The following is a 27957-nucleotide window of genomic DNA, read 5'->3' as shown; positions in this document are numbered from 1 at the left end:
ACCTTTTCCTACAGAATTCATTTTATGCTCATTATCAATTATACCCTCTAATCATCAGTCTTCAGTTGGCCTGTCCAACTATATTTCCCGTATTTTTTCTTATGCGTGTGGTAGCCACTTAGTCATGTCCACCTCTTTGCAATGCCATGGACTGTATAGCCCACCAGGCATCTCTGTCCATGGAATTCTCTCAGCAAGAATACTGGAGTGGGTAGCCATTCCATTCTCCAGGGGAGCTTCCCGATCCAGGGATCAAACCTGGGTCTCCCACATTGCAGGTAGCTTCTTTACCATCTGAGCCACCAGGGAAGCCCATGTTTCTTCTTGACTACCTCCAAACCTATTTCCTATCTGTTCTTTTATCATGTTGTATACCATAACATCTCTGTGGTTTTATTCATGCCACACCCTCATCCATTCATTGCCTAGCGGTTTAACACTTGGAATGTCTCCTACCCCTGTTAGAATCAATCCTCCATTCTGTATCTTTCTATATTCTAATTTAATTTTTTCCCTCCATTATTATATATATCACATTCTGCTTTGAATGATTGCCTTTGGTTTTTGTTTTATTTTTGCATATCTATTTTCTGTTAGATTGGCTTCCCTGCTGGCTCACTGGTAGAGAATCCACCTGCCAATGCAGGAGATGTGGGTTTGATCCCTGGGTTGGGAAGATCCCCTTGAGAAGGAAATGGCAACCCACTCCAGTATTCTTGCCTGGGAAATCCTGTGGACAGAGGAGCCTGGTGGACTATAGTCCATGGGGTCACAAAAGAGTTGGGCAAAAAACAACAACAACATCCTATTAGATAACAACTCCTTGAGCTAAGAGCTGAATTAGTTTAAAGCTGAAAGCCATAGGCAAGGCTCAGTTCAGTTCATTCACTCAGTCATATCCAACTCTTTGCAAACCCATGGACAGCAGCACGCCAGGCCTCCTTGTCCAATACCAACTCCCAGAGTTTACTCAAACTCATGTCCATTGAGTCAGTGATGCCATCCAACCATCTCATCCTCTGTTATCCGCTTCTCCTCCTGCCTTCAATCTTTGTCAGCATCTTTTCCAGTGAGTCAGTTCTTCGCATCAGGTGGCCAAAGTATTGGAGTTTCAGCTTTAGCATCAGTCCTTCCAATGAATATTCAGGGCTGATTTTCTTTAGAATGGACTAGTTGGATCTCCTTGCAGTCCAAGGGACTCTCAGGAGTCTTCTCCAACACCACAGTTCAAAAGCATCAATTCTTCGGTGCTCAGCTTTCTTTATAGTCCACCTTCACATTCATGCATGACTATTGGAAAAACTATAGCTTTGACTAGATGGACATTTGTTGGTTAAAGTAATGTCTCTGCTTTTTAATATACTGTCTAGGTTGTTCATAGCTTGTCTTCCAAGGAGCAAGTGTCTTTTAATTTCATGGCTTCAGTCACTATCTGTAGTGATTTTGGAGCCCCCCGCAAATAAAGTCTGTTACAGTTTCCCCATCTATTTGCCTTGAAGTGATGGGACCAGATGCCATGATCTTAATTTTCCGAATGTTGAATTTTAAGCCAACTTTTTCACTCTCCTCTTTCACTTTCATCAAGAGGCTCTTTAGTTTTTCTTTGCTTTCTGCCATAAGGGTGGTGTCATCTGCATATCTGAGGTTATTGATATTTCCCCTGGCAATCTTGATTCATCCAGCTTGTGCGTCATCTTGCCCAGCATTTCTCATGAGGTACTCTGCATATAAGTTAAATAAGCAGGGTGACAATATACAGTCTTGATATGCTCCTTTTCTGATTTAGAACCAGTCTCTTGTTCCATGTCCAGTTCTAACTATTGCTTCTTGACCTGCATGCAGATTTCCCAGGAGGCAGGTCAGGTGGTCTGGTATTCCCATCTCTTTAAGAATTTTTCACAGTTTGTTGTGATCCACATAGTCAAAGGCTTTGGCATACAGGCAAGGTAACTTGGGGCTATTCTGCTACACATAGCTACAGGCAAGGTAGCTTGGGGCTATTTAGTCACTCTGGAAAGAATATGTGTTTTGACTTGGTTTTAATCTCTATAAAGTTATGTGATCTCCTTTGTATATTTCTCCCAGTTTCTCCTTTGTATATGTCTCCCAAAAGCTAGACAATATTACAAAATTTGCAGCATTATAATGCAGATTAAATGAAATAATGTATGTAAAGCATATAGCTTAATATGGTGGCCTGTGGCAGAAATACAATAAATGCTCATTATTATTGTTGCTGTTCCTAGTACTAAAGTATTGAAGAAGAATATTGTTTTGTTTTCCTGAGCTCTCAGTATTTATGGTTTTCATTTAATCGTGTGACTCCTTTTTAGCTGAATATTACTGAAGCTAGAGATTACCACATTAGCCTGTGGTTAAATCTAAATCATTATTTTCACTATGTTACATTCTTTTATTACTTATTCTGATATTTCAACATTTTCCTGGCAAAAAGGATTGTTTACTTCTTCAGTTTTTCCATCAACAGAGGGCCAATTTTCCAGTGTTTGTGAAATGAATGACTCAAACTTTAATCTTTTAAAACTCAGTCTTTATGTTGTTTTGCGGTAGAAACTATGAATTTAATTTCCTGCCTTTAGAGTTATTGAAACTTTGCCATGTGCTTAGAGGGGCTTCTTTAGTCTGCCAGGCCCCTGACATGTTGTTCTCCCACTTTGGTGAAATTATATTGAGTGTTTATCTTCATAACCTTGACTGTGCCACCTGTATGGACATATTTTAGCAAAAACTTGCTAAAATTGCAGTCAACTAAGGGAAGGGAGATCTAATAATATATCTTTATAAATTGGTAAGAAAGATAGAGTCCAGATTATTTCTAATTTGAATTAAGTGTTGTGTACTTATTATCAGTTAGAGTTTCCTAAAAGTTAAAATTATGGGAAGATGATTCAGTGTGAGGAAATACCTAATGTCACTTTCCTGGTTTTCAAACTAAAGTCATGATGGAGTCATCAATAAAAATGGTCTGTCTATATATATATATAGCCAGCAAAAATAAGAATTGGTAAATATATATTTAGAATGAATTACATAGAATTGGATATATTATCATGTACATTGGTGAGAATAAATCAAGAAATTGCCATGGAAATTAATACCTAGATCCTGGCAGAGGAATAGGATATTTCTGGAGACTAAAATACTGGAAGAGGAGAGGCAGTCAGCTCCCATTCCACCAGCTGATGATGGTGGTGCTGGTGATGGTTCTGATAGATTACATTTAGTAGGCAAATTGTCAGACACTGTGAACATTAGTTAATGTGTTCATTATCTCAGGCAATTTTAAATAAAAATTCCTATGGGATAGGTATCATTATTTTTATGTTCATTTTGTAGATGAAGAATCTAAGCCTTCAAAAAGTAGTCTACCCAGTGTCATACAGCTTGTGAAAGACCAATATGGAGTCTGAGATCAGTTCAACCTATCATTAATCATATAATCTCAATGCCATGCTGATAAGGCTACAGACATTTCTGTGGATTGGAGTGAAGTCAGAGAACAGGACAGGACTTCTTTAAGAATGTAGTAGCTCTGGGCCAGAGCAGAAGCACCAACCAGCCTAGCCACCACTAACAAGGGCTAGCCAGATGGGGAGTTGCAGGTTGGTAAAGAGAAGATTATTGTAAAGCCCTTATGGCAGTGACACCGTTTTAAGCTCTATCAGGAGGGGAAGCAAGATGGAACGTATGATTTAGATACTGTTTCCTGAAGCTATTTTCAGTAAAGAATTTTGCAGGTCATCCCACTCCAGTGCAGAGCAGTTTTAGACTGCAGAACCTAAGCGGAGGAGAAAAAGTGTAGTTACAGTTGGTCTAGTTACCTCTTGATCCTAGATATAAAAAAGATACTTTTCCAGTCATTTCCATCTGGCTGTGAAAATGGGAAGATTTGAGCCAACAACCCAGGGAAATGAGGTTTTGTAACCAGCGCATGAGCTTTCTATGGATCCTGTTTGAATTTGGCCTGTCAGTAATTTCACCTTAGCTTATTCCCCAGCATCCAAAGTCCACTATTAGACTTCCTGTTAATGTCCTGTTGGGCTTCCCAGGTGGCACAGTGGTGAAGAATACATCTGCCAATGCAGGAAATGTACGAGACACGGGTTTGATTTCTGGGTTGGGAAGATCCCCTGGAGTAGGAAATGGCAACCTGCTCCAGTATTCTTACCTGGAAAATTCCATAGACAGAAGAGCCTAGTGGGCTACAGTCCATGAGGTTGTAAAGAGTCAGACACGACTAAGCAACTGAGCATACATACACACACAACACCGTTTTAGACATCCTCTATGATTTAGCAAAATAATTATCCCATAGAGTCATCAGTTCAGTTCAGTTCAGTCGCTCAGTCGTGTCTGACTCTTTGCGACCCCATGAATTGCAGCATGCCAGGCCTCCCCGTCCATCACCAACTCCCAGAGTTCACCCAAACTCACGTCCATTGAGTCGGTGAGGCCATCCAGTCATCTCATCCTCTGCCATCCCCTTCTCCTCCTGCCCCCAATCCCTCCCAGCATCAGAGTCTTTTCCAGTGAGTCAGCTCTTTGCATGAGGTGGCCAAAGTATTGGAGTTTCAGCCTCAGCATCAGTTCTTCCAATGAACACCCAGGACTGGTCTCCTTTAGGATAGACTGGTTGGATCTCCTTGCAGTCCAAGGGATTCGCAAGAGTGTTCTCCAGCACCACAGTTTATAGGTACCCATAAAAGTAATAAATGGCCTCACTGAGATAGTTGACAAACAAAACAAGAAAGTTAAGGGGAAAAAAAAAAACAAAACTACATATTCCCACCACACACAAACCATGAAAACCAACCCTACATATGAAATAGATCTCCCATGGGTAATAAAGAGTCGGACATGACTGAGCCATTAACACATTACATTTTGCAGATAATAAAAGATTTATATAATACCAAACATCTAGTCTGAGGGCAAATATGGCTACAATGAGATAAAGTCTGAGTGAAATTTCATAGCAAAATGAATGAATAAAAAGTGAAAAAAATAAAAATGAATGAAATGAATAAAATTTTAAGCAAGCATTGAAAGTAAAATAACATTTTTTTTTTAAATTCTAAGACATACATTATTACCTTTTAACATGTCTGTAATGGTGACCTTCTTAATGACAGCCTCTTTTGAACACTTGGAGTTAAGGAAGAGTAGTAATGTATAATGCCCCTTTTATTAATAAAACATGGGAGAAATGGTGTTAATTCTCCTTAACTGTCCCTGCCTTTGGTCACACTCAATAAACCCTAGGGCCTTTATCTTGGACTGCATAGTAAGATCTGGTCACCCAGCTGCTTCTCTGACTGCATCTCCTAGGATCTTCCCTCTTTTTTAACTCTGCCACCTGCTACAGTCATACTGGTCTCCTTGCTCTTCTTGGACCATCCAGACCTACTTCTATCTCTAGACCATTGCCCTGTTTTTTTTCTCTGCCAGGAATGCTTTTCCTGCTAAGAGCTGCATGATTCACTCTAAGATCAACTTTAGATATGACACTTTATTTAGATTTTCCCTAGCCATCTTATCTAAAAATGCATTGTTCTTATACTCCTTATCTACCTTTCTACTTCATTTTTCTTTTTGGCACTTATTATCAAATAATAGATATTTCATTTGTCTTGCTTATGGTTTGTCTTTGCTGATAGAATATAAGTTCTGGTAAAAGCAGGAATTTTTGTCTGTTGTCTTCATTATTGAATATCCAGGCCCTTGAAGAATGCCTGATACATAGAAGACACTTAATAAATATATGTTTGCTGAATATAAGAATAAATAAAATATGGATAAATATATTAAAATTTGTATAAATATAATATGTTAAATTTAAAGCAGTACATTGGTGGGTTCCGTGCTCAAATGTTGCTGGGTGATTTGGGGAGGTTTGACTGTCATACACAGCTTGTCTAATGGAGTGTGGAATCAGTGTCATGTGTCTTGAGATATAAACCTGTCTCTGTTACCAGCTGAATGGAATGTAGCCAGTTAATCCCCTGGGCCTCCAGGCTGGATAATCTATATGGACCTTATAACATGTCAGTTAATTGAGCATTCTGCTCAAAACAGTTGAAAAGTAAGAAGCAGGAAAGAAAAGCTGAAGATGTGAAACCATATCTTTTAATATAAATATTATCACCACAAACAGTGGTAATGAGAGAGTTATTGCAAAAGAATTTTGAGATTACTTGTAGTTCATTTTCCTTTGATTTATAAATAGTGAGACTGAGGCCCAAGGTTTGAGAGATTTATCCAAAGTCAAGTGCTATTGGTCGCAGACCTTTAGAACCCTACATGACATCCCTGACTATACTGGCAACTCTTCAAAAAAAATACTCTTGTGCTTTTTAAAAATATGGAATATTCATCTTAGATTCAAAGAATTTGCTTAGTGGCAGGAATGCATAGATCAACTGATCTCTCTTTGTGATCTAACTCAGCTTACAGAAGAGACTGGAAAACTGGAAGATAAAGTGGAGTGCGCTAATAATGCCCTGAAAGCAGATTGGGAAAGATGGAAACAAAACATGCAAAATGATATCAAGTCAGCATTTACAAATATGGCTGAGGAAAACATCCTCTATTATGAACAGGTAATTAGTGATATGCAGTATTGCCTTCTTTTTCTTTTTAGAAAGTTATCCTCTCTCTTACTTTCTGTTTGTCTTGTGTTGAAAGAGTCTGTTCAGGAACCAAGTGTCACATTCAAAGTCCTCTCTGGTGGCTCAGTGCCAGTGGAGCTGCCAGTCAACAGAGCATCACGAAACCCACCCACCAACACAAAGTGTTTACCTGTAAGAAGGTGATGAGCTTTCCTTCCTCCACAGCATGCCCACGTGCCTAATATGAGCTGAGTTTGACGTGAGAGAGAATTCTGCTATCTTCATGTAAAACTGGTGGCTCAGAGGTTAAAGCATCTGCCTGCAATCCGGGAGACATGGGTTCGATTCCTGGGTTGGGAACATCCCCTGGAGAAGGAAATGGCAACCCACTCCAGTATTCTTGCCTGGAGAACCCCATGGACGGAGGAGCCTGGTGGGCTACAGTCCACAGGGTCGCAAAGAGTTGGACATGACTGAGCGACTTCACTTTCACTTTCATGTAAAACTCAGAATATAGGGGAAGGGACAAAAGTAAGTGCCATTTTGCACATTTAGACTGATCTAAGGTAAGACTCAGGATGACAGGAAGCGATTTAAGTTTAAGAAGTAGCCATAAAAAAAACCCTCAAATGTAACATTTATTAATGAAGCAGACAAGAAATTACAAAACCACCATGAGTTGTAGTCATGACTTTTAGCAGTTATACTGAAGTTGTTTTGACCAGTGCCAAATTGAAATGGTTTCCTAATATATTACATAAAAAGCTGCAAATATTTTATATGTTACAATTGAGCTTATTTAAACACTGATTTTTTTATTTTCTATTTTTCTATTCCCTAATTTTAAACAATACAAATAAACTGAACAGAATCTTATATATGAAAAAAAATTAAATGCTACCATTTTGTTTTGTTTGTCTTCCCTTCAGTTTCTTGTTTTGGCAGGATCTGACATCTTCAAAAATCATTTGATCGGGCTTCCTAATGATTCTCCTAGCTGATTAAAATTTCGTTTCCTCTCCTTTTCTTACCCGGGCTTCCCAGGTGGTTCGGTGCTTAAGAATCCTCCTGCCAATTCAGGAGACACGGGAAACACGGGTTCTATCCCTGGGTCAGGAAGATCCCCTGGAGAAGGAAATGGCAACCCACTCCAGTATTCTTACTTGGAAAATTCCGTGGACAGATGAACCTGACTAGTTACAGTCCTTGGGGTCACAAAGAGTTGGATATGACTTAGCCACTGAGCATGCACACTCCTTTTCTTGTATTGTTTGCAAAGTCAGGAAAGAAATAGAAGTTTGAATGAGCAGGAAATTAGTTCAGAGTTTATACTTAATGTCCCTTCCATCCCCACCTTTCCTCTGTAGCTATTCAAAAAGGTCAGAGAAGAGCATTAGCTCACTCTAGTTTAGTTCGGTTGGTTTTGTTTCTTTCTTTGTTTACCTTAGGAAAAATGCCTAATCAACATTTTGCTTTTCAAATGATTGTCTTTTTTGAACACAGTAGTATTTATTTTCAGTGAATTTTATGCTATTGCTTGCTTCATCTAGCTATTCTGAACATACTTTTCCTAGAAGGTATATATTAAAATACATCTTTAACCTTATCTCTGTCTGAATATATGACTATATGAAATTGATACATTAAAAAAATTATATTTTGTACTCTGTAGTGCTTGCCAGGTTAAAGGTACTTTAAAATATTTTATAATTTGCAAGATTATCTAACTGATACTGATATTTTCATTCAGCAAGAAATACTTGAGCCCCTACTACCACCAGCCACTGTGCTGGGTCCTGGAGAGACCACAGTGTGCAAGACAAACACAGTCTCTTTCTCATGTGGTTACAATTAAAATATTATAATAAAAAGTATAATAAGATCCAGGATAGGAAGACTTTGCAAGGGCATCTAACCTAATCTAGAAGGAAAGAGGACAATTCCTCAGAGGATATATTTAAGCTGAGTCCTGAATAATGAATGAGAGGTAGCAAGATTCAGATGTGAGAAAGAGAGTTCCAGGCAGAGAAGACATGCACAAAAGCAGAGAGGTGAGAGAGAACATGTTCAAATTACTGAGGTTCCTTTTGGGAGCATGGTGGAGTAGAGATAGTGTTGAATTGAAATATGAGGCTTGTAGAGGAGGAAAATGTTTCCCTCAACCCTCATAGGATCCCTGGCTGGGTCTGAAAATGAAACTGACAAGGATAAATTCACAGGAGAAAAAGCATATAAGTTGAATGAATATAATTTCTTTGTGGCACAGGAGCCTTCATCAACAAATCAAGATCAGAAGAAATAGATCTGAGTATTTTTATGCTAGTTTTGATGAAGATTGGGTTGTCGTGTAGAGAGGGATAGGTTAAGGGGTATAACGTAAGCCCAGTAAACTAAGGGAGACTTAGCAGGGCCTGTTTGTTAGGAGTCTTCTCATGTCCTTGGCTTCGGAGGTAAAGATGCACCTTTCCTCTGGGGATGAGGATCCCACCTCTTACTTGAGGATTTTATGACTTGCCTCAGGAGGTAAGGGTTGGAAGAAGGTCAGAGTGACCTTTCCACTTCTATTTCTCAAACTCTTTCATCTTAATATGACAGTGTGTCATATTTTGTGTTAGTATGTCCTGAACCCTATTAGGCTGAAAGTGAAAGTGAAGTCGCTCAGTCGTGTCTGACTCTCTGCGACCCCACGGACTGTAGCCTACCAGGATCTTCCTTTGATGGAGTTTGCCAGGCAAGAATACTGGAGTGGGTTGCCATTTCCTTCTCCAGGAGATCTTCCCAACCCAGGGAATGAACCCAGGTCTCCCGCATTGAAGGCAGACACTGTACCATCTGAGCCACCAGGGAAGTCTGAAGAAGGCCTTAATAAGCTTTGTTTTTTATTTCTCATTCTAAGGGAAATGGTAAATGCCATTAAAGAGTTTTCAGCAGGGAAGAGACAATTTGGACTTGCCTTTTAGAATGATCACGCAGGCTATATATGGGTCATAGTGGAACAAAACTAAACATATTGAGCCTGGTTAGAAAGTGGAGCAACAAAGACAGAGAGGTGAACTGACATAGAGGTTTCGTGGCAGCAGGCTACAGATTGGAGGACAGATTTAAGTGATTTTCTTTTTAGCAAGTGTTGTTGGAAAGATCGTTTTCTACCTCCCCTCCTTTTTTATTCTATAATAACAACCTTAAGTAAATTAAAATATCTAAAAGGAACTCCCCATAAGTCTCAGATTTTGAAATGATTTAAAATATTTCTGTTGGATAAAGCAGATTTGTCACTATACGCTTTTTTTTTAACAACTGTTTTAAATCCATAGAAATAACTTTACCTCTCCTTTATAATAGAACATGGCCACACTGACATTATAGGAGTGCTATGACAATTAATAATTGAAATAATTTTTAAGAAAGTTAGAATACACATTATACTATAAGTGATTGTGATTATAAAACATATTAGGTTATAAAAATCATGTGACAAACACTGAATACTATGTTGTCCTCTCAATGATAATGTCTGCAAAACTTAGTTCTAAGTTTGGATTTTTAATTTTCTTAAGAGAAAATGTTCATAGTAGTTCCATTGAACTTCAACTGAAATGTTTGGATTTTGACTATACCTCTCACATAAATGCACACTTTTTTTTATTCTCATAGATTGCACTCAGTTTATACAAAATACTATCTTCTTAGAAATAGTTAAATTAGCATCACTGTGCCATATTGCCGTATTGCAAATTTTGTCCCTCACAGCAGTTTATATCTATGTTTTTAAGTCTTTCCTCCAAGTGAATTGTATTTCTAAATCTTACTAAAATTATATCAAGTGTACGGCATTTTAGATGGAGATGTTTGGAGGAATCATTGGTTTTCTTTATTATAACTTGGTCTCTACATCTCAAGTTATTTATTGAGTTTTTTCCTGAGTGAATAACTTTTAACTGATCTGGCACATGATTCCAGGCATAATCGGAAATTGAAGCCCTTATATAATCAAGGCTTCCTAATTAACACACAGACTGTATGGCCTGAAACAGCAACAGTCTGCTGTTATCTGTTGACTTCAGAATATGTCAGATATATAAGGAAGTAAAATGTTGCAGAATCTTTCCAGTTCCTTTTTAGTTTAATCATATTATTATGGAAATACTTCTGTCTTCATCAACATTTGTAAAAAAATAAATAATAAATCCCTAAAGGGATTTGCTCCTAGTGTGATAGAAAAAATAGGGTATAAACATTTGTCTTTGGACTTTTATGAAGTGAAATGGTCACAACTTGTTTATAACTTAAAATTTAACTATTAAAATGACAGAGGAAAATCAGTTTGTAAATATGAGATATGTCTGTATCAAAGGCCCATTATTGTCTAACTAAAATATTGGACTTAGATGTGTGAATTAACTTAGAAACAGTTGACCTCAAATATAAAACAAGGATCTGAAATAAACTCTGAATAGGTAAAATGAAGCTATTCCTAATTGTGTTCTCTATGACCAGTAACTAAGAATAAACTTGAATCAGTTTTGAAAAAATAAGAAGAACAAAGCAATAAAATAAAAAGTCCCATTAACCATAGGTGAATAATTTCAAAGTGAATAATTTCAAAGTATATAAGTATCCAAATAACCAAAGAAAGTTATTTCTTACTAAAATGTGAAGGGATGCTAAAACTATAAACTATGACATGTTGGATAAAGTGCACAGACATTTTCTAATTGTTCTTTAGTAGGTACAAAATAAGATTGCCCAGGTGGCTCAGTGGTAAAAATCTGCCTGCAGTGTAGGAAAGTGAAGTCACTCAGTCGTGTCCGACTCTTTGCGACCCCGTGGACTGTAGCCTATCAGGCTCCTCCGTCCATGGGATTTTCCAGGTAAGAGTGCTGGAGTGGATTGCCATTTCCTTCTTCAGGGGATCTTCCCGACCCAGGAATCGAACCCAGGTCTCCCACATTGCAGGCAGACGTGTTACCGTCTGAGCCACCAGGGAAGTACAGTGCAGGAAATGCAGGTTCAATTCCTGGGTTGAGAAGATCCCATGGAGAAGGAAATGGCAATCCATTCCAGTATTCTTGCCTGGCAGGCTACAATCCATGGGGTTGCAAGAGTCAGACATAACTTAGTGAATAAACAAAAACACAAGGTACAAAATAGTATGTTTTTATTGTTGTTGATGATGCTGATGCTGATAATTATTATGATGGTGAAGAAATTTAAAGGGAAGGAATCCTTGGTAGATATCATAAACTGAAATAATATGCTCTTTAAAGTTTAATAATATAATCATGAAAAGATCATGTAATATTAATTATTGCCAAATAAAATCATTTGTAGTTAACTGAATGTAATACTTGAAGTAGTAAAATTTATTTCTTTACATAGTTTATTTTAGAGTTAATATATGAAAGTCTTTTTGGCCTCATTTTCTGGTTTTAGAATTAATACATGTACAGAAACAACAAAAGTTAAGTACACAAATGTATAAAGAAGAAATAAAGAATACCCATAACCTTATCTCCTACAGAGGGGTATATTGAAATACATTTATAGAAAAATAATTTGCTCTATGCTGATGAAAATATTTTAAAATTTCTGCATTTCCAAATATGTCAACATAAAAACATGATACTTATTTGTGTCATGATGACTACAGTGGACATGTGTTATTTTGAATTCTATATTTTTCACTTGTTTAAACATTTTTCTGTGTAACTTGATCTTTATATAGTACATAATGTTCATATATCTTTATTAGTGAAGATAACTACTAATAATTGAACATTTATGTAAATTTTTATGCTCTCATAAACAATACTATTTAAAATAATTATGAACATTAGACTTAAGATCTTTCTTGATAAGATATTCAAGAAATAGCCAAGATAGAGGTGACTTCATTTCAAATGCTATCAGTCTTATTTAAGAATGTTAGTTGCCTCATGTAAAATCATTCTTTAACATCAAAACCCTATGCTAAGCAGCATTCAAATTAAAACTTAAATCTTCCCCTTAGGGAAGAATAATAAGTATATGTATTTTTCATTTGATTGATACAGCTTTACAATATATTACTTTTTTAATGAAAGAGTATTTGAATTCATTTAGTTGAATCATAATAAACTGACTTAGTAGAAGGTTCTATCATTATTGAATAATAAAAATATTTATATCTACATGGGTATCTAGGAAGCAGAAAAGCATCTAGTATAGGATGTTTTCTCTGAGATAAAAGAAGAAAAAAAATCATTTCAAGAGTTCACAGTCTAGCCAAATCAATAACACAACCAATGCTTCCCTAAAATCCAAGTCCAGCTATATACGGACCATTCAAACAGCAGAGAAAATTTTAAAAATACACATCATGGAAGTTCTTTTACAAAGTAAGTAACAGATAAGCATTGAATCTCCTAGAAGTTTTCAGGTATAGTTGTTTTTATTTAGAAATTTATTCCTTGTTATATTGGGGAATAGTAAAATAAACTGGAGCGAAAGAGTTTTTTGTTTTACATTCATTGATGTGCTACATATTTTGGAACATTTTAAAAATTTTTCATGAATATTTAAAACACCATGTTCCAAGTAAAGGTATCTCCCAAACACTGTGACTTTAAGAGGTTAAAGTTGATAATGATATGTTGATATCATTGATAATGATAATAAAGCTGCCAGCTAAGAAGATTCTGATGAGTGGAATTTATGTATCTGTCTGAGATTTCATAATTTTTTTCTAAATTGGGTCTCAGATAAATTATGGACTTGCTGTTCATCTACAGTAATTGAAAGGAGCAGTGAGGGAAAATAACTTTCCCAAGATCTAACTCCATCCGACAAAGAGGAGCTGTTATGTAACAAGACAGAAACTTGATGACAAAGTACTATTTTGAAAATCTGGGAGTCAAAGAAAAGGAAAGGAAGGAAACCCTGGCCATCTAGTCATATTCCCCAGAATTTAGTAAAGTGATTTGAAAAATTACAAAAAAGTTTAATTTCAGCATCAGTATTATGTCTTTCTTGTAGAGGGGATGGAAGTGATTGAAGGTTTACTTAACTATAGTTATTTAGTATCATTTTGGTCACAAAGAATGACCTGTAGTTTCTTAGTTTTCCTTTTAAATGTTGGGAGAGAGGCATAATAGTTGCTCTATGTTCAGCAATTTAAATTATATTTTTATGTTGACAGTCTCTTAAGATGAAATGGAGTAAATAGATACTTTCTTTAAGGTTAATGTGTGTCTCAACTCCCTTTGAAAATCATAAAAACAAAAAGCTAGAATAATTCAGTGTTATCTAGGACAGGGATTTTGTAATCCATATCAGGGTACTTTTCTTTTTACAATCATGCCTCATAATGTTTACTTAAACTGGTACCTTACCGAATCTCTAGAACTCAGGAAGACAGATCTTCTGATGGTGGTTAAACGACCCTTCAGAAAATAACAGTCTCTATTTGGAACTGTTAGAAGAATGTTTCAGAACTACATTATACACCCTAGTGAATTCAGTAGATTTCCATTAATGGGTAAGATAGATTTCCTGAAAAGTGAACGTGCTACCTGCTTGAGAGGCTAAGATGCTTGGATATTTACTCAACCTGACCATTTTTGTGCCAGTTAGAATTTCCAATTCATTACATTCTTTTGTCCACGTTACTGACTTTTTTACTCACTGGAAGGTACTCATTAGAAACCTGATGTCAAGATTAACAAATTCGGGCTACAGTACACCACACGTTTAGGGACCATCCAGTTTATTTAGGGACAGTCATCTTCATCAAAACATCAAGTTTTCATCTTCTTAATGCCATAATGCTCCATTGAATGCCTAGGAGCTTTCCCCTTTGTATTTTTAGTAAAGAGACCAACACTATTGATTATTTAATGATTAATCTTGTCCTTTTTACCATTTATTCTATCGAAATTTTTTTTTTTTTTTTTTTGGTAAGCAATCAATTCCTATTTGAAATAGAATCTTAAGGTACATAATAATAATGCTTAAAACAAGGGAAGCAGAGAGGAAATAACCTTGTGCATCCTAAGACTTTAAAACTTTTTATTCTTACTCTCAGATGAGAGGCTTCACCGCTGCTTATAGAAACAAAATCTTCAATAAACTCTTGCTTGGGCTGTTCATGGGATGCTGTTATGGTCCTCTGTTATTAGGTGATTGGTTGTGGGAGAGGCATCCATGGAGAATACCAACCACAGAGGCTGGGAAGCTGCCTTCTCAGCTTGATAGATTGTACCAGGAATCTTGGTTGAGTGAAGAGATGAAATTATAAACTGAGCTGAGGGAATGCTACATTAAAGACATTTTATAAATTTTTAAAATCAACTAGTACAAATGCTGGAGGAAGTCCCTGGGCATAGTTTTTGAGTCTCTAATTGTTTATTTGAGGACATATTTGATCGCACAATCATTTGCTCCCATTTATTTTACTTTTGCTGTCATTGGGTATGACAACTTCATAGCCAAGTGCCTTCCTCTTAAGTTATGCTGTTTCATTTTATTGAAGAAGGTTGCAATGCATCTTAACACATTAAAGTTCCTAAGATACTCCTTAGAAAAGAACTATGTTCACCTTTGTTTAAGATCTCAGATTTATTTGTTCACAGAAGTCATTTATGGAATTCATGTCTGAAATATTTATGGAACTATTATCTAGAAAATACTTAAGAAACTGATAAAAATGTAAGACTTCTAATGTTCATTAAAGCCTTTATTGTAAAACCATCTGAAGATGTTTAGTAGCTATGAACTCTTGACAGAGTAAATTTCAGTTCCACTTGTCTTAAAAAAAAAAAGAACTGCTCAGTGGTAGCCAACTACCTTTTTAAAGTTTCACCTCAATAATTTGATACAGCTTTTCAGTGATTCAAAGGAATTCTCTCTCATAGCAAATAAGGTAAATGTTATCCTCTATATTGATGACAAAGTCCTTTCATATTCCAAGTTGTAAATCTACTTCTAACTGGTTTCCCCCACCCCACACCCTAGCACCAAGGAATCTTTATATTCAAACCAAAAATACTTTGCAAAAAGATTATTTTCAGCATGTAGAATGATAGTATACTTTGTCAAGTTTAAGTCATTTAATTTACTAGGTCTTTGTCTTAATCACCACATTGAAATTTGCTTCTTTCAAAATTGAAGTTTTATAAGATTCATGAGGTCTTGTTATGTTGCTGCTGCTGCTGCTAAGTCGCTTCAGTCATGTCCGACACTGTGCGACCCCATAGACGGCAGCCCACCAGGCTCCGCCATCTCTGGGATTCTCCAGGCAAGAACACTGGAGTGGGTTGCCATTTAAAGACACTTTTAAAAAAAGTCCCTGCCACCCTTCCTGTTGTTGTTCAGTCACTCGGTAGTGTCCGACTCTTTGCAACCCCATGGACTGTAGCACACCAGGCTTCCCTGTCCATCACCAAATCCTGCTCAAACTCATGTCCATTGAGTTGGTGATGCCATCCAACCATCTCATCCTCCATCGTCCCCTTCTCCTCCTGCCCTCAATCTTTCCTAGCATAAGGGTCTTTTCCAACAAGTTGGCTTTTTGTATCAGGTGGCCAAAGTATTGGAGCTTCATCTTCAGCATCAGTCCTTCCAATGAGTATTCAGGATTTATTTCCTTTAGGATTTATTGGTTTAACCTTGCAATCCAAGGGACTTTGCAAAGTCTTCTTCAGTACCACAGTTCAAAAGCATTGATTCTTTGGCACTCAGCCTTCTTTATGGTTCAACTCTCATATCTGTACATGACTACTGGAAAAACTACATAGTTCTGAGCAACTATACGCCAATGAAATTTTTTTTTAAAAAGAAAGCATATCTAGAATTAACTTTTGGAAGTTGAATAATTTGAATTCACAGAAAAAGAATTATATCCTATGTATTATAATTCTCTATATTAAATTGCATTGCAAAGAAATTAGTTCTCTGCCACTGGGAATTTTAAAGCAGTTGTTGAATAACGTACATCAGCAATTCTGTTTAAACTAGAATTTCTCTATGCATTTTATAGGAAATTAGTTTTTGTAATGTTAAAGGGTGTTTATCTTGATAGACAAGGTAGATTCTGTAGTCAAATAAGTTTGAATTAAACAGGCATGTTTATTAAAGAAGTTCTTAGAACGTTTTATGTGCTTATATGGGCTTCCCAGGTAGCGCTAGTAGTAAAGAACCCAGTTGCCAGTACAGAAGACATAAGAGACAGGGGTTCAGCCCCTGTGTTGGGAAGATCCCCTGGAGGAAGGCACAGCAACCCACTCCAGTATTCTTGCTTGGAGAATCCCATGGAAAGAGGCACCTGGAGGGCTTCAGTCCGTGGGGTCACAAAGGGTCAGACACGACTAAAGTGATTTAGCCCATGTTCTTATATGGTTTATGAATCTAAGACATAACTTTGACTAGGTTAGCATTTCTTCTTATAGCCTTAGCCTGTCATGGAACACAATTTAGGAAACCTTGGGTAATTATATTGATCTCTAAAGTTATGTTACTTAAAGTGTGGACTAATGCCTAATTCATAAATTATTTATTACAGATTTATAACATAAATTCAGAAATAGAATATAACCAGTTGAAATATTCTAGGGCAATTTGACATTGTCATGATGTCCAGGTGATTATTAGACTTCTTTTGTTGAATCAAGTATAGGCCAGTTGGGATACTGTCCAGCTTTTGTGATGATTTCTTGTGGCATGAAGTGCAAACTAGTCAGCTCAGTATGATCACTAATGGTTCTTGGCCAACAAAAGATGTGTTCTTCACCACAGATAGTTTGAGAAGCACTGCTCTAAAGTTCCTTCTGTTTTCTAGAAGTTTGTTCATATCTTCAAATTAACATAGGTAGTGTTTTATATCATTTAAAAATTTATAATCTGGCTGATATTCAAGTATTATAATGTATATTAAGCATGATTAATTATAGAATTCAGTTTAAAGGCACCAAGGTCTGATTTTTATATGCTTCTAAGGAAACCTTAAAAATGAAGTATTTATCATTATTAGAATTCAAAAGTATCATGTAAATGTACTGTTTTATTTATTAAGTGATTGCAGCCATGAAATTAAAAGACGCTTACTCCTTGGAAGGAAAGTTATGACCAACCTAGATAGCATATTCAAAAGCAGAGATATTACTAAGCCAACAAAGGTCCGTCTAGTCAAGGCTATGGTTTTTCTAGTGGTCATGTACGGATGTGAGAGTTGGATTGTGAAGAAAGCTGAGCGCTGAAGAATTGATGCTTTTGAACTGTGGTTTTGGAGAAGACTCTTGAGAGTCCCTTGGACTGCAAGGAGATCCAACCAGTCCATTCTGAAGGAGATCAGCCCTGGGATTTCTTTGGAAGGAATGATGCTAAAGCTGAAACTCCAGTACTTTGGCCACCTCATGCGAAGAGTTGACTCATTGGAAAAGACCCTGATGCTGGAAGGGACTGCGGGCAAGAGAAGGGGACGACAGAAGATGAGATGGCTGGATGGCATCACGGACTCAATGGACGTGAGTCTGAGTGAACTCCAGGAGTTGGTGATGGACAGGGAGGCCTGGCGTGCTGCGATTCATGGGGTCGCAAAGAGTCGGACACGACTGAGCGACTGAACTGAACTGAAGGAAACCTTAAAAATGAAGTATTTATCATTTTTAGAATTCAAAAGTATCATGTAACTGTGTTGTTTTGTTTATTAAGTGATGAGTTCTATTCTAAATTGCATATTCCAAAGCTGTAGTTCATGTTTCCAAATAACTATGAACATTTTTTATTGTGTTCATGTAAGTTTTAAAGCTTTTGTTGTTTTATAGGTTTCTGCTTTCTTAAAAACTTACGTTAAAAACATTTTCATTAATCTCTTATATTCTGAGATATAGTTATTTTTCAATTATTTATACAAGCGAAGTTGAATTTAGGTGTAGAAGTGACAGTTATACCATAGCATCGACAGTCTATCTTTTCCCAACCTTTGAGTTAGATGAGTTTTTCTGTAGTTAAGTTAATCAAACATTTAAATAGGTGATTACATTTTATAATGTAATCATTTCTAAAATTATCTAGATTCTGAATCAAGAACTTACATCTCACTGTGCTTCATAAAGGACAGATTATATGCTATGGACCAATGTAATAGTTCCTGTAAAGAAAAGGAAGAAATGACTTAAAACACACATGTACACACTGCATGTTGTAACATTTTGAAGAAAAAAGGTGGATTTCCTAATGAAGCAAATTAAACTTAGATATCAGGATGGCTGCTACTAAATGTAAGATAAGATCTTGGTCATATTTTCTCTATACCTAGCTTTCTAATCTGTCAAAAGGTGGAACCAATGGTCTTCCTCTGCCCCTGCCCCCTATCCACACACATCCCTCACAGGTTTTTAGAAGAATAAAATTAGAAAGTGTGTGAAATGCTTTAAAATAATGTGCTTTATCATAGCTGTGCCTTGATCCAGTAATCCAAAAGTAAATGTGCTTTTCTTTTAGTTTGTTTGAAGTGTCTGGTACTAAACTGGACAAACTTCATGTAATTGGCTTGTTACTAGTTAAAAAAAAAAGAGAATGATGATATCGTATATAAAAGTATGAGTGGAAAATATGAAAATTTTGGCTCTTGTATTCTCTCTATATATTTTCAGTGTGTTAGATCTTTGGAGCTCCAACTTTTCCACATGTGAAAATGAGAGAAATGGAATTGGTTGTATCTAAGGACTTCCCTGGTGGCTCAGATGGTAAAGCATCTGTCTACAATGCAGGAGACCCGGGTTCAATCCCTGGGTTGGGAAGATCCCCTGGAGAAGGAAATGGCAATCCACTCCAGTACTCTTGTCTGGAAAATCTCATGGACAGAGGAACCTGGTAGGCTACAGTCCATGGGGTCGCAAAGAGTCGGACGCGACTGAGCGACTTCACTTTCACTTTCAAGGCTCTTTCTATCTTTAGAAGATCTTGAGTTAACGGAGATCTACAAACTACAAAATAATTTTTAAAAGGACCACAAGATGGCGTTTGTAGCTAATGAGTTTTTTTGTGTTAACTGTTGCAATCATTTAACATTTAACAGTATTAACATTTGCAGTATTTACAAATGCAAACTTATTACTTATATTCTTGAGGAATATGTAAAACTAATTTAAAAAAAATGCAAATCTTGTCATTTTGAAGTTACTGATATTTCTCAAATGATAAATTAGCAGTTTATTCTGAATTTAATTTAGACTTTTCAAAAAATGAAATTTATTGAATAATTTTGAGCCATTGAAAAATAATAGAAGTTGATTTCCTTTTATAACATCATCTCTCATTTTTTTCTAGATTGGTTATATTTCAGAAAAATGTTTAAATATGCAGCTCCTAATAGTTTTCATTACTATTTGGATCTTAGGTCTAGGTGATTAAAAAAGCAGTTACTAAAATGTTACACACCCCATTGCCCTCATTTTAGGTATGGCCTACAATTTTTACAGTGTAATTTATTTTGCAATGATATTAGCCTAGTACGGAGATGTTTACATATTTGAGCTTCAGTGTTTCCTCACATGTAGGTGATGTCATCTATGCCCAAGATAGTTGAGATAGCATTAAATTATGTAAAGGATGTGCAGTCATATTTGTTTTAATTTATTAAGAGAGATGCAGTTATTATGTCATTGGGGTTAGTAGGAAAACTAGAAGCACAGCTTTTGACTTAATGTGGAAATTTCTGGTTTAAAAAAAAGTACATGGTAAGGTTTGGCTGTTATCACATTTTATATTAGTAGATATCGTTATTGTTTTAGGCAAATTTATGGTTATTTTACTTCATTAGCAGAGATATATAGATAATATTTTATTGATTTGATTCTTGTGATAATTTACATGAGACTAGGTTTTCCACTAGCTGTTCCATGAACAGGGTCATAGCATTACCTATGGAGATATAAAACTTTATGTTGGCACTATCACCTGGTCACTAAGAACATGGGCTTTGGATAGGCCTAACTTGTGACTTTAAGTTCAGACACCTTTCATTATTTCAGTGAGCCTCAGTATCCTCTTCTGTAAAGTGCTGAAAATAATAGTATACACATCATAAATTGTATTTGGTATTAAAATATATATGTACATGTATGTACATATGTACATAATAAAATAAAGATGAAAGAAAAGTCTTAGAGGCAAAAAACTTACAAATATCAAATACTGAGGGGAGAGGTAAAATTGTATGTTTGATGCCTTTCCACACTCTGTTAAGCCAAATAGAGCAAGGCATATTTATTAATTATATGCGATCTCATTTGCCAATTTAAAAAAAGTTTATTTAAGTACAGTTGATTTACAGTGTTGTATTAGTTTCAGGTGTATAGCAATGTGATTTACTTATACGTACATATATATATTTTTTTCCCAGATTCTTTTTCCTTATAGATTATTACAGAGTATTGAGTATAGCTCCCTGAGTTATACAGTAGGTCCTTGCTGGTTATCTATTAAATATATAATAATGAATATATGTTATTCCCAAACTCCTAATTTACCCTCCCTTCCCACTGCTTTCCCCTTTGGTAACCATAAGTTGGACTTCCATGTCTTTGGGTCTATTTCTGTTTGGTACAAATAAGTTTACTTGTATTTTTTTTTTTTTAGATTCCACATGTAAGCAATATCATATGATACTTCTCTTTGTCTGACTTACTTCACTTTGTAATGATAATCTCTAGGTAATGTAATGTTCATGTAATGATAATCTCTAGGTCCATCCATGTTGCTGCATATGGCATTATTTCATTCATTTTTGGCTGAGTAATATTCCATTGTGTATATATTACCACCTCTTATTCTTTCATCAGTGGTCATTTAGGTTGCTCCCATGCCGTAGTTCTTCCAAGTAGCACAGCAATGAACATTGGAGTGCATGTATCTTTTTGAACTATGATTTTCTCTGGATCTATGCCCAGAAGTGAGATTGTAGGATCATATGGTACTTCTATTTTTAGATTTTTAAAGAACTTCCATCCTGTTCTCCGTGGATGTTCTCCATACAGTGTAGGAGGGTTGCCATATCTCCGCACCCTTTCCAGCATTTGTTGCTTTAGATTTTTTTTGATGATGGCCATTCTGAGCTGTGTGAGGCGATGTGTGTGTGCTCAGTCACTCCTCACTGTAATTTTGATTTACATTTCTCTGATAATTAGCAATGTTGAGTATCTTTTCATGTGGCCATCTGTATGTCTTCTTTGGAGAAATGACTATTTAGAACTTCTGCTCGTTTTTCAATTTTTTCCTTTATATTAGGCTGTATGAGCTGTTTATGTATTTTGGAGAGTAGTCCCTTGTTGGTCACGTCATTTGCAAATATTCTGTAAGTTGTCATTTCATTTTGTTTATGGTTTCCTCTGCTGTGCAAAAGCTTTTAGGTTAATAACTAGGTTGCATTTGTTTATTTTTGTGTTGGCCATTTTAGGTTCTCAAATGAAAGTTGATGCATGCACGTGGTTTAAGCCTCCTCTTCTGTGAATGGGTAAATAGGCCCAGAAAAGTGAAAACATTCACTTGAATGTTTTCAGACTGTGGGACAGAACCTCTTTATATCCCACCATTTTGAGAAAATAGTGATTCTTTAATGTGGAAGCTTTCATTGGAAGCTATATTAAACCAACAGAAACCCCATTTTTGTTATCATTCATTCTTTAGAAAATTTAATCACATCTACTTGTGGATCACTATCACTTTTGAGAGCTAAAGAGACATTTACCTTTTCTTAGGGCAAAATGTCATCACTGCTTTTACTGAGATAGCAAGAGATTTACTTTCAAGACTAGTTTTGTAATTAAAACTTACTTTCTATTTAAAAAGAAGTCTTTAAGCATGTGTCAGAACGAAAGGGCTTTTATTTACCTTTTGGATCTGTTTGCCCTAGTTCTGGCTCACTTTGCTAACTGTACAGTCTTTCCCAGTCGTGCCTTCAAAGAGAAGCTACAGTTTTTGGTCTTTGGCTACAAACTGGTGCCACCTAGGAACATGCCTAATAGCATGTTCAACATGTTTATGGGCTTTCTTTTACTGCAGTGAGAAGCATAGGGCAATAGAAAAGAGTACTGGACTCAACAGATCAGTTCTCTTACCTATAAGATGCAATTACTTCAGTTTGTCAGAGTATTGTTATATCAAATAAAATAATATGTACAAAAAATATGCACATTATTCAACTAAATGTGGAATTGCTATTGATGCTCTATGACAGTATGATAATCAAACTAGAATGAGCTAAGTTGCTGCTGCTGCTGCTAAGTTGCCTCAGTCGTGTCCGACTCTGTGCGACCCTATAGACGGCTGCCCACTAGGCTCCGCTGTCCCTGGGATTCTCCAGGCAAGAACACTGGAGTGGGTTGCCATTTCCTTCTCCAGTGCATGAAAGTGAAAAGTAAAAGTGAAGTCGCTCAGTCGTGTCTGACTCCTAGTGACCCCATGGACTGCAGCCTACCAGGCTCCTCCGTCCATGAGATTTTCCAAGCAAGAGTACTGGAGCAGGTTGCCATTGATGAGCTAAGGGGTACAATTAAAGGTCAAGTCAACTGTGACACTAGGTATTTTTGATTGTTACTTTAATTTTAATAGATATTAGCTTGCTTTACTAATTATAATGATTTAAAAATGGGAATAAATCAGTTCCTTGATAGAAAACAGTGAGAAGCCAAATAACAGAAATACTTTAAAATATATATATAATTTACAATTATGAACAAGTCTCACACTGGGTTTTCAGATTTTTGTTGTTGTTTTGATGATTCTTTGTATCATTCAATTATCCCAATTACTTATGGTATAAAAAATCCATTTCTTGAGTTTTCACTTAGTTTTTCATACTCAAAAAATGATAAAGAGATTTAAAGAGCATTAGAGGTTATCTTTGATTATTTAAAAAATAGACTTATGTACATTAACTGAATAAATATACAACATATCAATATTAACAGGTTAATATTAAACATTGGCAGGAGGGGGCAATTAGCATATTTAGTTAGTGAAAATATCTGCTGTCAAAATTCCAAAAGATGATTGGTAGCATCAGGAGTTACACAGTTCAGGGCCATGTCTCCAGTTTGTAGACCCAGAAAACTGATTGGTCAGCACCCTGACTAGGGATCAGGTTTTTATGGCAAAACTGAACATTAACACATTTAGCGATCAATAGAAGCCAGGATGTCAGTTGATTAATATTCAGATTGAAAAGTGCACTGTTTCTGATGACCAGTGTATTTGCACCAGCAGTTCAGTACATTCCTTCCCAATGCTCTCGGCATGTATTGAACACTTACTTTCTGCCTGGCATGTTATTAACTCAGTCATCTTCAAAGAGAATATGTACACCTGGAAATGCTTAAAAACTTCCAAAAGGTATGTAAAGAATCAGTTTCCACACTCCACCTGCATTGATACACTTTCCTAAAACTGGATCCACCTGCAATCATGCATTTTTTTTTTGCCCTCTTCTCCTCAAAAATGGTTCTTCTTACATTGTGTAAAAGAAAGTTATCTCACCTTGATGGCCCAGTGACTTATTAAATGTACTCTTGTGGTCATTCAAGCTATTAATTATTTTCCATTTCCTAGTAAATGGCTGTCCCTCTTATCAGATTTGTCATGTCACAAACATTTAACCACTGATCCTCAGCTTTCTCATCTGTAAAATAAGATTCATAGTCATCATGTGAAGTTTAAAGAAAGTGATATGTGATAGTCAAGTGTGAAAGTTGCTCAGTCGTGTCCGACTCTTGTCCATGGAATTCTCCAGGCCAGAATACTGGAGTGGGTAGCCTTTCCTTTCTCCAGGGGATCTTCCCAACCCAGGGACTGAATCTACATCTCCTGAATGGCAGGTGGATTCTTTACTAGCTGAGCCACAAGGGAAGCCCAGTATGGGATAACAACCACAATGATGCCTCACCGAGTATTCATATAGATATTTAGCAGCATCATGATGCTTGTTTTCCTATGCTAGTGTTCTATAATCTATATTTCAAAATACATAAATTGTTTTTCTGCCTTTCATGTGGTGGATGATAAGGAAATGGTTAAGTAGCTAGTTTGTTTCTTTTACCACATTTCACTGTCCTTCTGAGGATTTTCTTTAGAAATGAAAATATTAATTCACAGCAATAATCAGCGTGGAGGGCTGATCTCCCTTAGACATTTATTAAACTAGGATAGTTGAAGAATATGACAATGATAGAAGCTTCTTCACATTAGGATTAATACCATTTTGGGGGCAGTTTGGATCTACCTGACAGGAATTCTAAATAGAGCAGACTGCTCACATTTTCATTGAGTTTTGCCTTGAATATGTTCAGAAGTTTATTTAAATAATAGTTTGGCAGAGTTATCAAAAAGATATGATATCTCCTGAAAGCAGCAATTGCTTTGGGCTACCCTGGAGGGTTACCAGATAGTAGATTATGTATGAATTTGCAGAAGAGGCCAGAAATGAGTTTCACACAGGAAACAGGACTTTTTACAAAGGTGAACTATGATTCTACTGTCTATTAGCCCTTCAGTTCCATAGTTTTGTATACATTGTGGATAGGTTTTTAAACATTATATGTATTTAGGTATTGCTTATTTCCTTTCTTATGTTCAGAATTTGGTGGAGATTTTTAAGTATCGATAGAGCTGGATTAAATTTTTTTCTTGGCATTCAAAAGAAATAAAATACTAATAACAGCTAATAGTTAATACATTTGTCCATATGATGTTAATTGTAAGTTTTTTGAAGATGTTCTTTCTCAAGTTGTGGAAGTCCCCATCTGTTTCTAGTTTGCTGAGAATTTTTTTTTAAACTAAGAAATGGACATTTGTAATTTGACAGATGTCTTTCCATGTCAATTGAGATGATATTACATTGAATACAGTCAGTTACACTGATTGATCTGAACATTAATTGAATCTTACATTCTTGGGATAAACTCCATTTGGTCATGATGTATAATTCTTTCTATAGATTTCTGCATTTGATTTGCTAAAATTTTGTTTAAAATTTTTACACCTGTATTTATGAGGGGTAGTGATCTGTAGTTTTCTTCCCTTGTAATATCTCTGGTATGATGGAAACCTTTCCTTTCTCTTCAGTTCTCTGAAAGTTTGTGTAGAATTAATATGATTCTTCATTAAATTTTTGATACTATTTGCTAGGGAAGCCATTTATTCCTGGAGTATTCTTTATGGGAAGATATTTAACAAAAAATTCAGATTTATTTGGATTATTTATTTTTTCTAGATTTACTTTTTCTAGAGTGAGTTTTGGTAATTTTGGTAGTGTGTGTCTTTTCATTGGTTTTATTCAAGTTCTCAAATGTATAGGTATAAAGTTTTCAATAATATTTTCTTTTCCTTCGGTAGAATTTAGACTGATGTCACCTCTCTTAACCTTAACAGTTGGTAGTTTATATCATCTCTCTTCTTTTATGAACAGTCTGGCTAAAAGTTTATCAATTTTGTTAATCTTCTCAAAGATCCAGTGATTCTTCTTTCATTGATTTACAACTGCTATCTTTTCTGGTTTTTTCCTTCTACTACTTAAACTTTTGGTATAATTTGTCCTGTTTTAGTTTTTAAGATGGAAATTGAAGTCATTTAAGACCTTTTTCTTTTCTTACATAGGTGTTTAGTGTTATAAATTTCTCTCTATGAACTACTTTAGTGGCATCCCAAATTTTTTTTATATATTGTGTTTTCATTTTCATTCAGTTTAAAATAAAATACTTTTTAGATTACCTTGTTATTTCTTCTTTAGACTTCAAATATTTGGGGATTTTTCAGATACGTTTCAACTGCCGATTCCTAAGTTAATTTCACTATGCTCAGAGAATAAACCTCATATGATTTACTCTTTTTAAGTGTATTGAGACTTATTGTATAACCTGGAATATGGTGAGTTTTGGTATATGTTTTATGTGCACATAGAAATATGTATACTCTTTTGTTCTATAGTTCTCAATTAGATCACCTTGATTCATTTCCTGGACACATTAATGGTGGCTCAGATGGTAAAGCGTCTGCTTACAGTGCGGGAGACTCCCTGGGTCAGGAAGATCTCCTGGAGAAGGAAATGGCAACCCACTCCAGTGTTTTTGCCTGGAAAATCCCATGGACGATGGAACCTGGTAGGCTACAGTCCATTGGGTCGCAAAGAGTCGGACATGACTGAGCAACTTCACTTTCACTCACTACTTAGTCTTGGTAGACCATTATAATATAATAATTGCTGATTTTTAAATATTTACTTTGAGCCAGGCATTCTGCATAGAGATTTATACAGATTACGTAAATTTAATTTTCCACAACTGCTTTTGTGGTATTATCATTAACCTAATTTATAGCTGAAGAAACTATAACAGAGATTAATCACTTTGCACAAACATATGTGGTATAGTAGGATTCAGATCTGATTAAACCATGCTTGTATCACTACTCCTCTGTCTAGATGCTTTATGCCTGCCTCATATCCAAATGGTCCATCTTTTCCTCTGTAATTTAGATCTGTTTTCTGCCCTGACAGTGGGGAAATAGTAGATTATTTCAGCAATCTAATCCATGCTAATTTTTTAACCTTTATCTTTTCATCTTATTTAGCAATAATTTCCCTCATTAAGAGTTAAAATATGTAAAAAATGACAGGGATCCTGGCAAGCCAATGGAGAAGAGATATTGGACACATTGCTATCAGAACAGTTATATAAGGATTTACTAATTTTTCTATCAGTGAAAGTGAACTACTGTTGATCTGCTGATGGTGTGTTTCCATTATTTAGTGCCTTGCTACATGGGAATCCTTCCTTACATCACAGACAGATCTCCACTTGGAAGAAGCCTCTGAAGATAAATTGTAATCTCATTGAAGACCTCTATGTGATCTTTGGAAGATAATGTCTGTTAACCAAAGTTATTCTTTCTCAGTGGGCTGGATCCTTTCGAAAGTGGATGAAAAGTATTTCACACTATCTGGAAAACCAACAACTTAAAGCTCAGGTGTTCCAGATCATTGATATAAATTTGGATATATATATATATGTACACACACATATACATACATATAAATATTTAGCTTAGTTTTAACTATGTTCTTAAATTTGTATGCCAATAATTATACATAAATTTTTTTTCTTAAATATTTGTCTGTGGAATATGTCGTTTTAAATATATTGTAAAGACTCAGTTTTAATAAAAAGTTTAATATGAAATGACTGACTATTGTGCGTTCTTTTCCTATTAGTAGCTCAAGGCTCTGAATCGGATTCTAAAATGAATCCAGTGTATATTAATAAATATACTGTGTTGCTGCTGATAAGTCACTTCAGTTGTG

The 27957-nt window shown here is 35.8% G+C and overlaps 1 protein-coding gene across 1 annotated transcript in view; it reads left to right on the top strand.

Moving 5' to 3' along the window:
* SNX7 (sorting nexin 7) overlaps positions 1-27606 on the top strand; it is a 129336-nt gene extending 101730 nt beyond the window's left edge. Inside the window, exons 8-9 of the mRNA XM_052637874.1 lie at positions 6468-6620; positions 27407-27606. Of these exons, the coding sequence (XP_052493834.1) occupies positions 6468-6620; positions 27407-27484 (231 nt within the window). The 3' untranslated portion in view covers positions 27485-27606. The remainder of the gene's footprint in view (positions 1-6467; positions 6621-27406) is intronic.
* Positions 27607-27957: the final 351 nt, after the last annotated feature.

This window comes from Budorcas taxicolor, chromosome 3 (genome assembly GCF_023091745.1).
Source record: "Budorcas taxicolor isolate Tak-1 chromosome 3, Takin1.1, whole genome shotgun sequence".
NCBI lineage: Eukaryota > Metazoa > Chordata > Mammalia > Artiodactyla > Bovidae > Budorcas > Budorcas taxicolor.
Note: the sequence above shows the minus strand (reverse complement) of the source record. Positions and strands in the feature narration are given on the sequence as shown.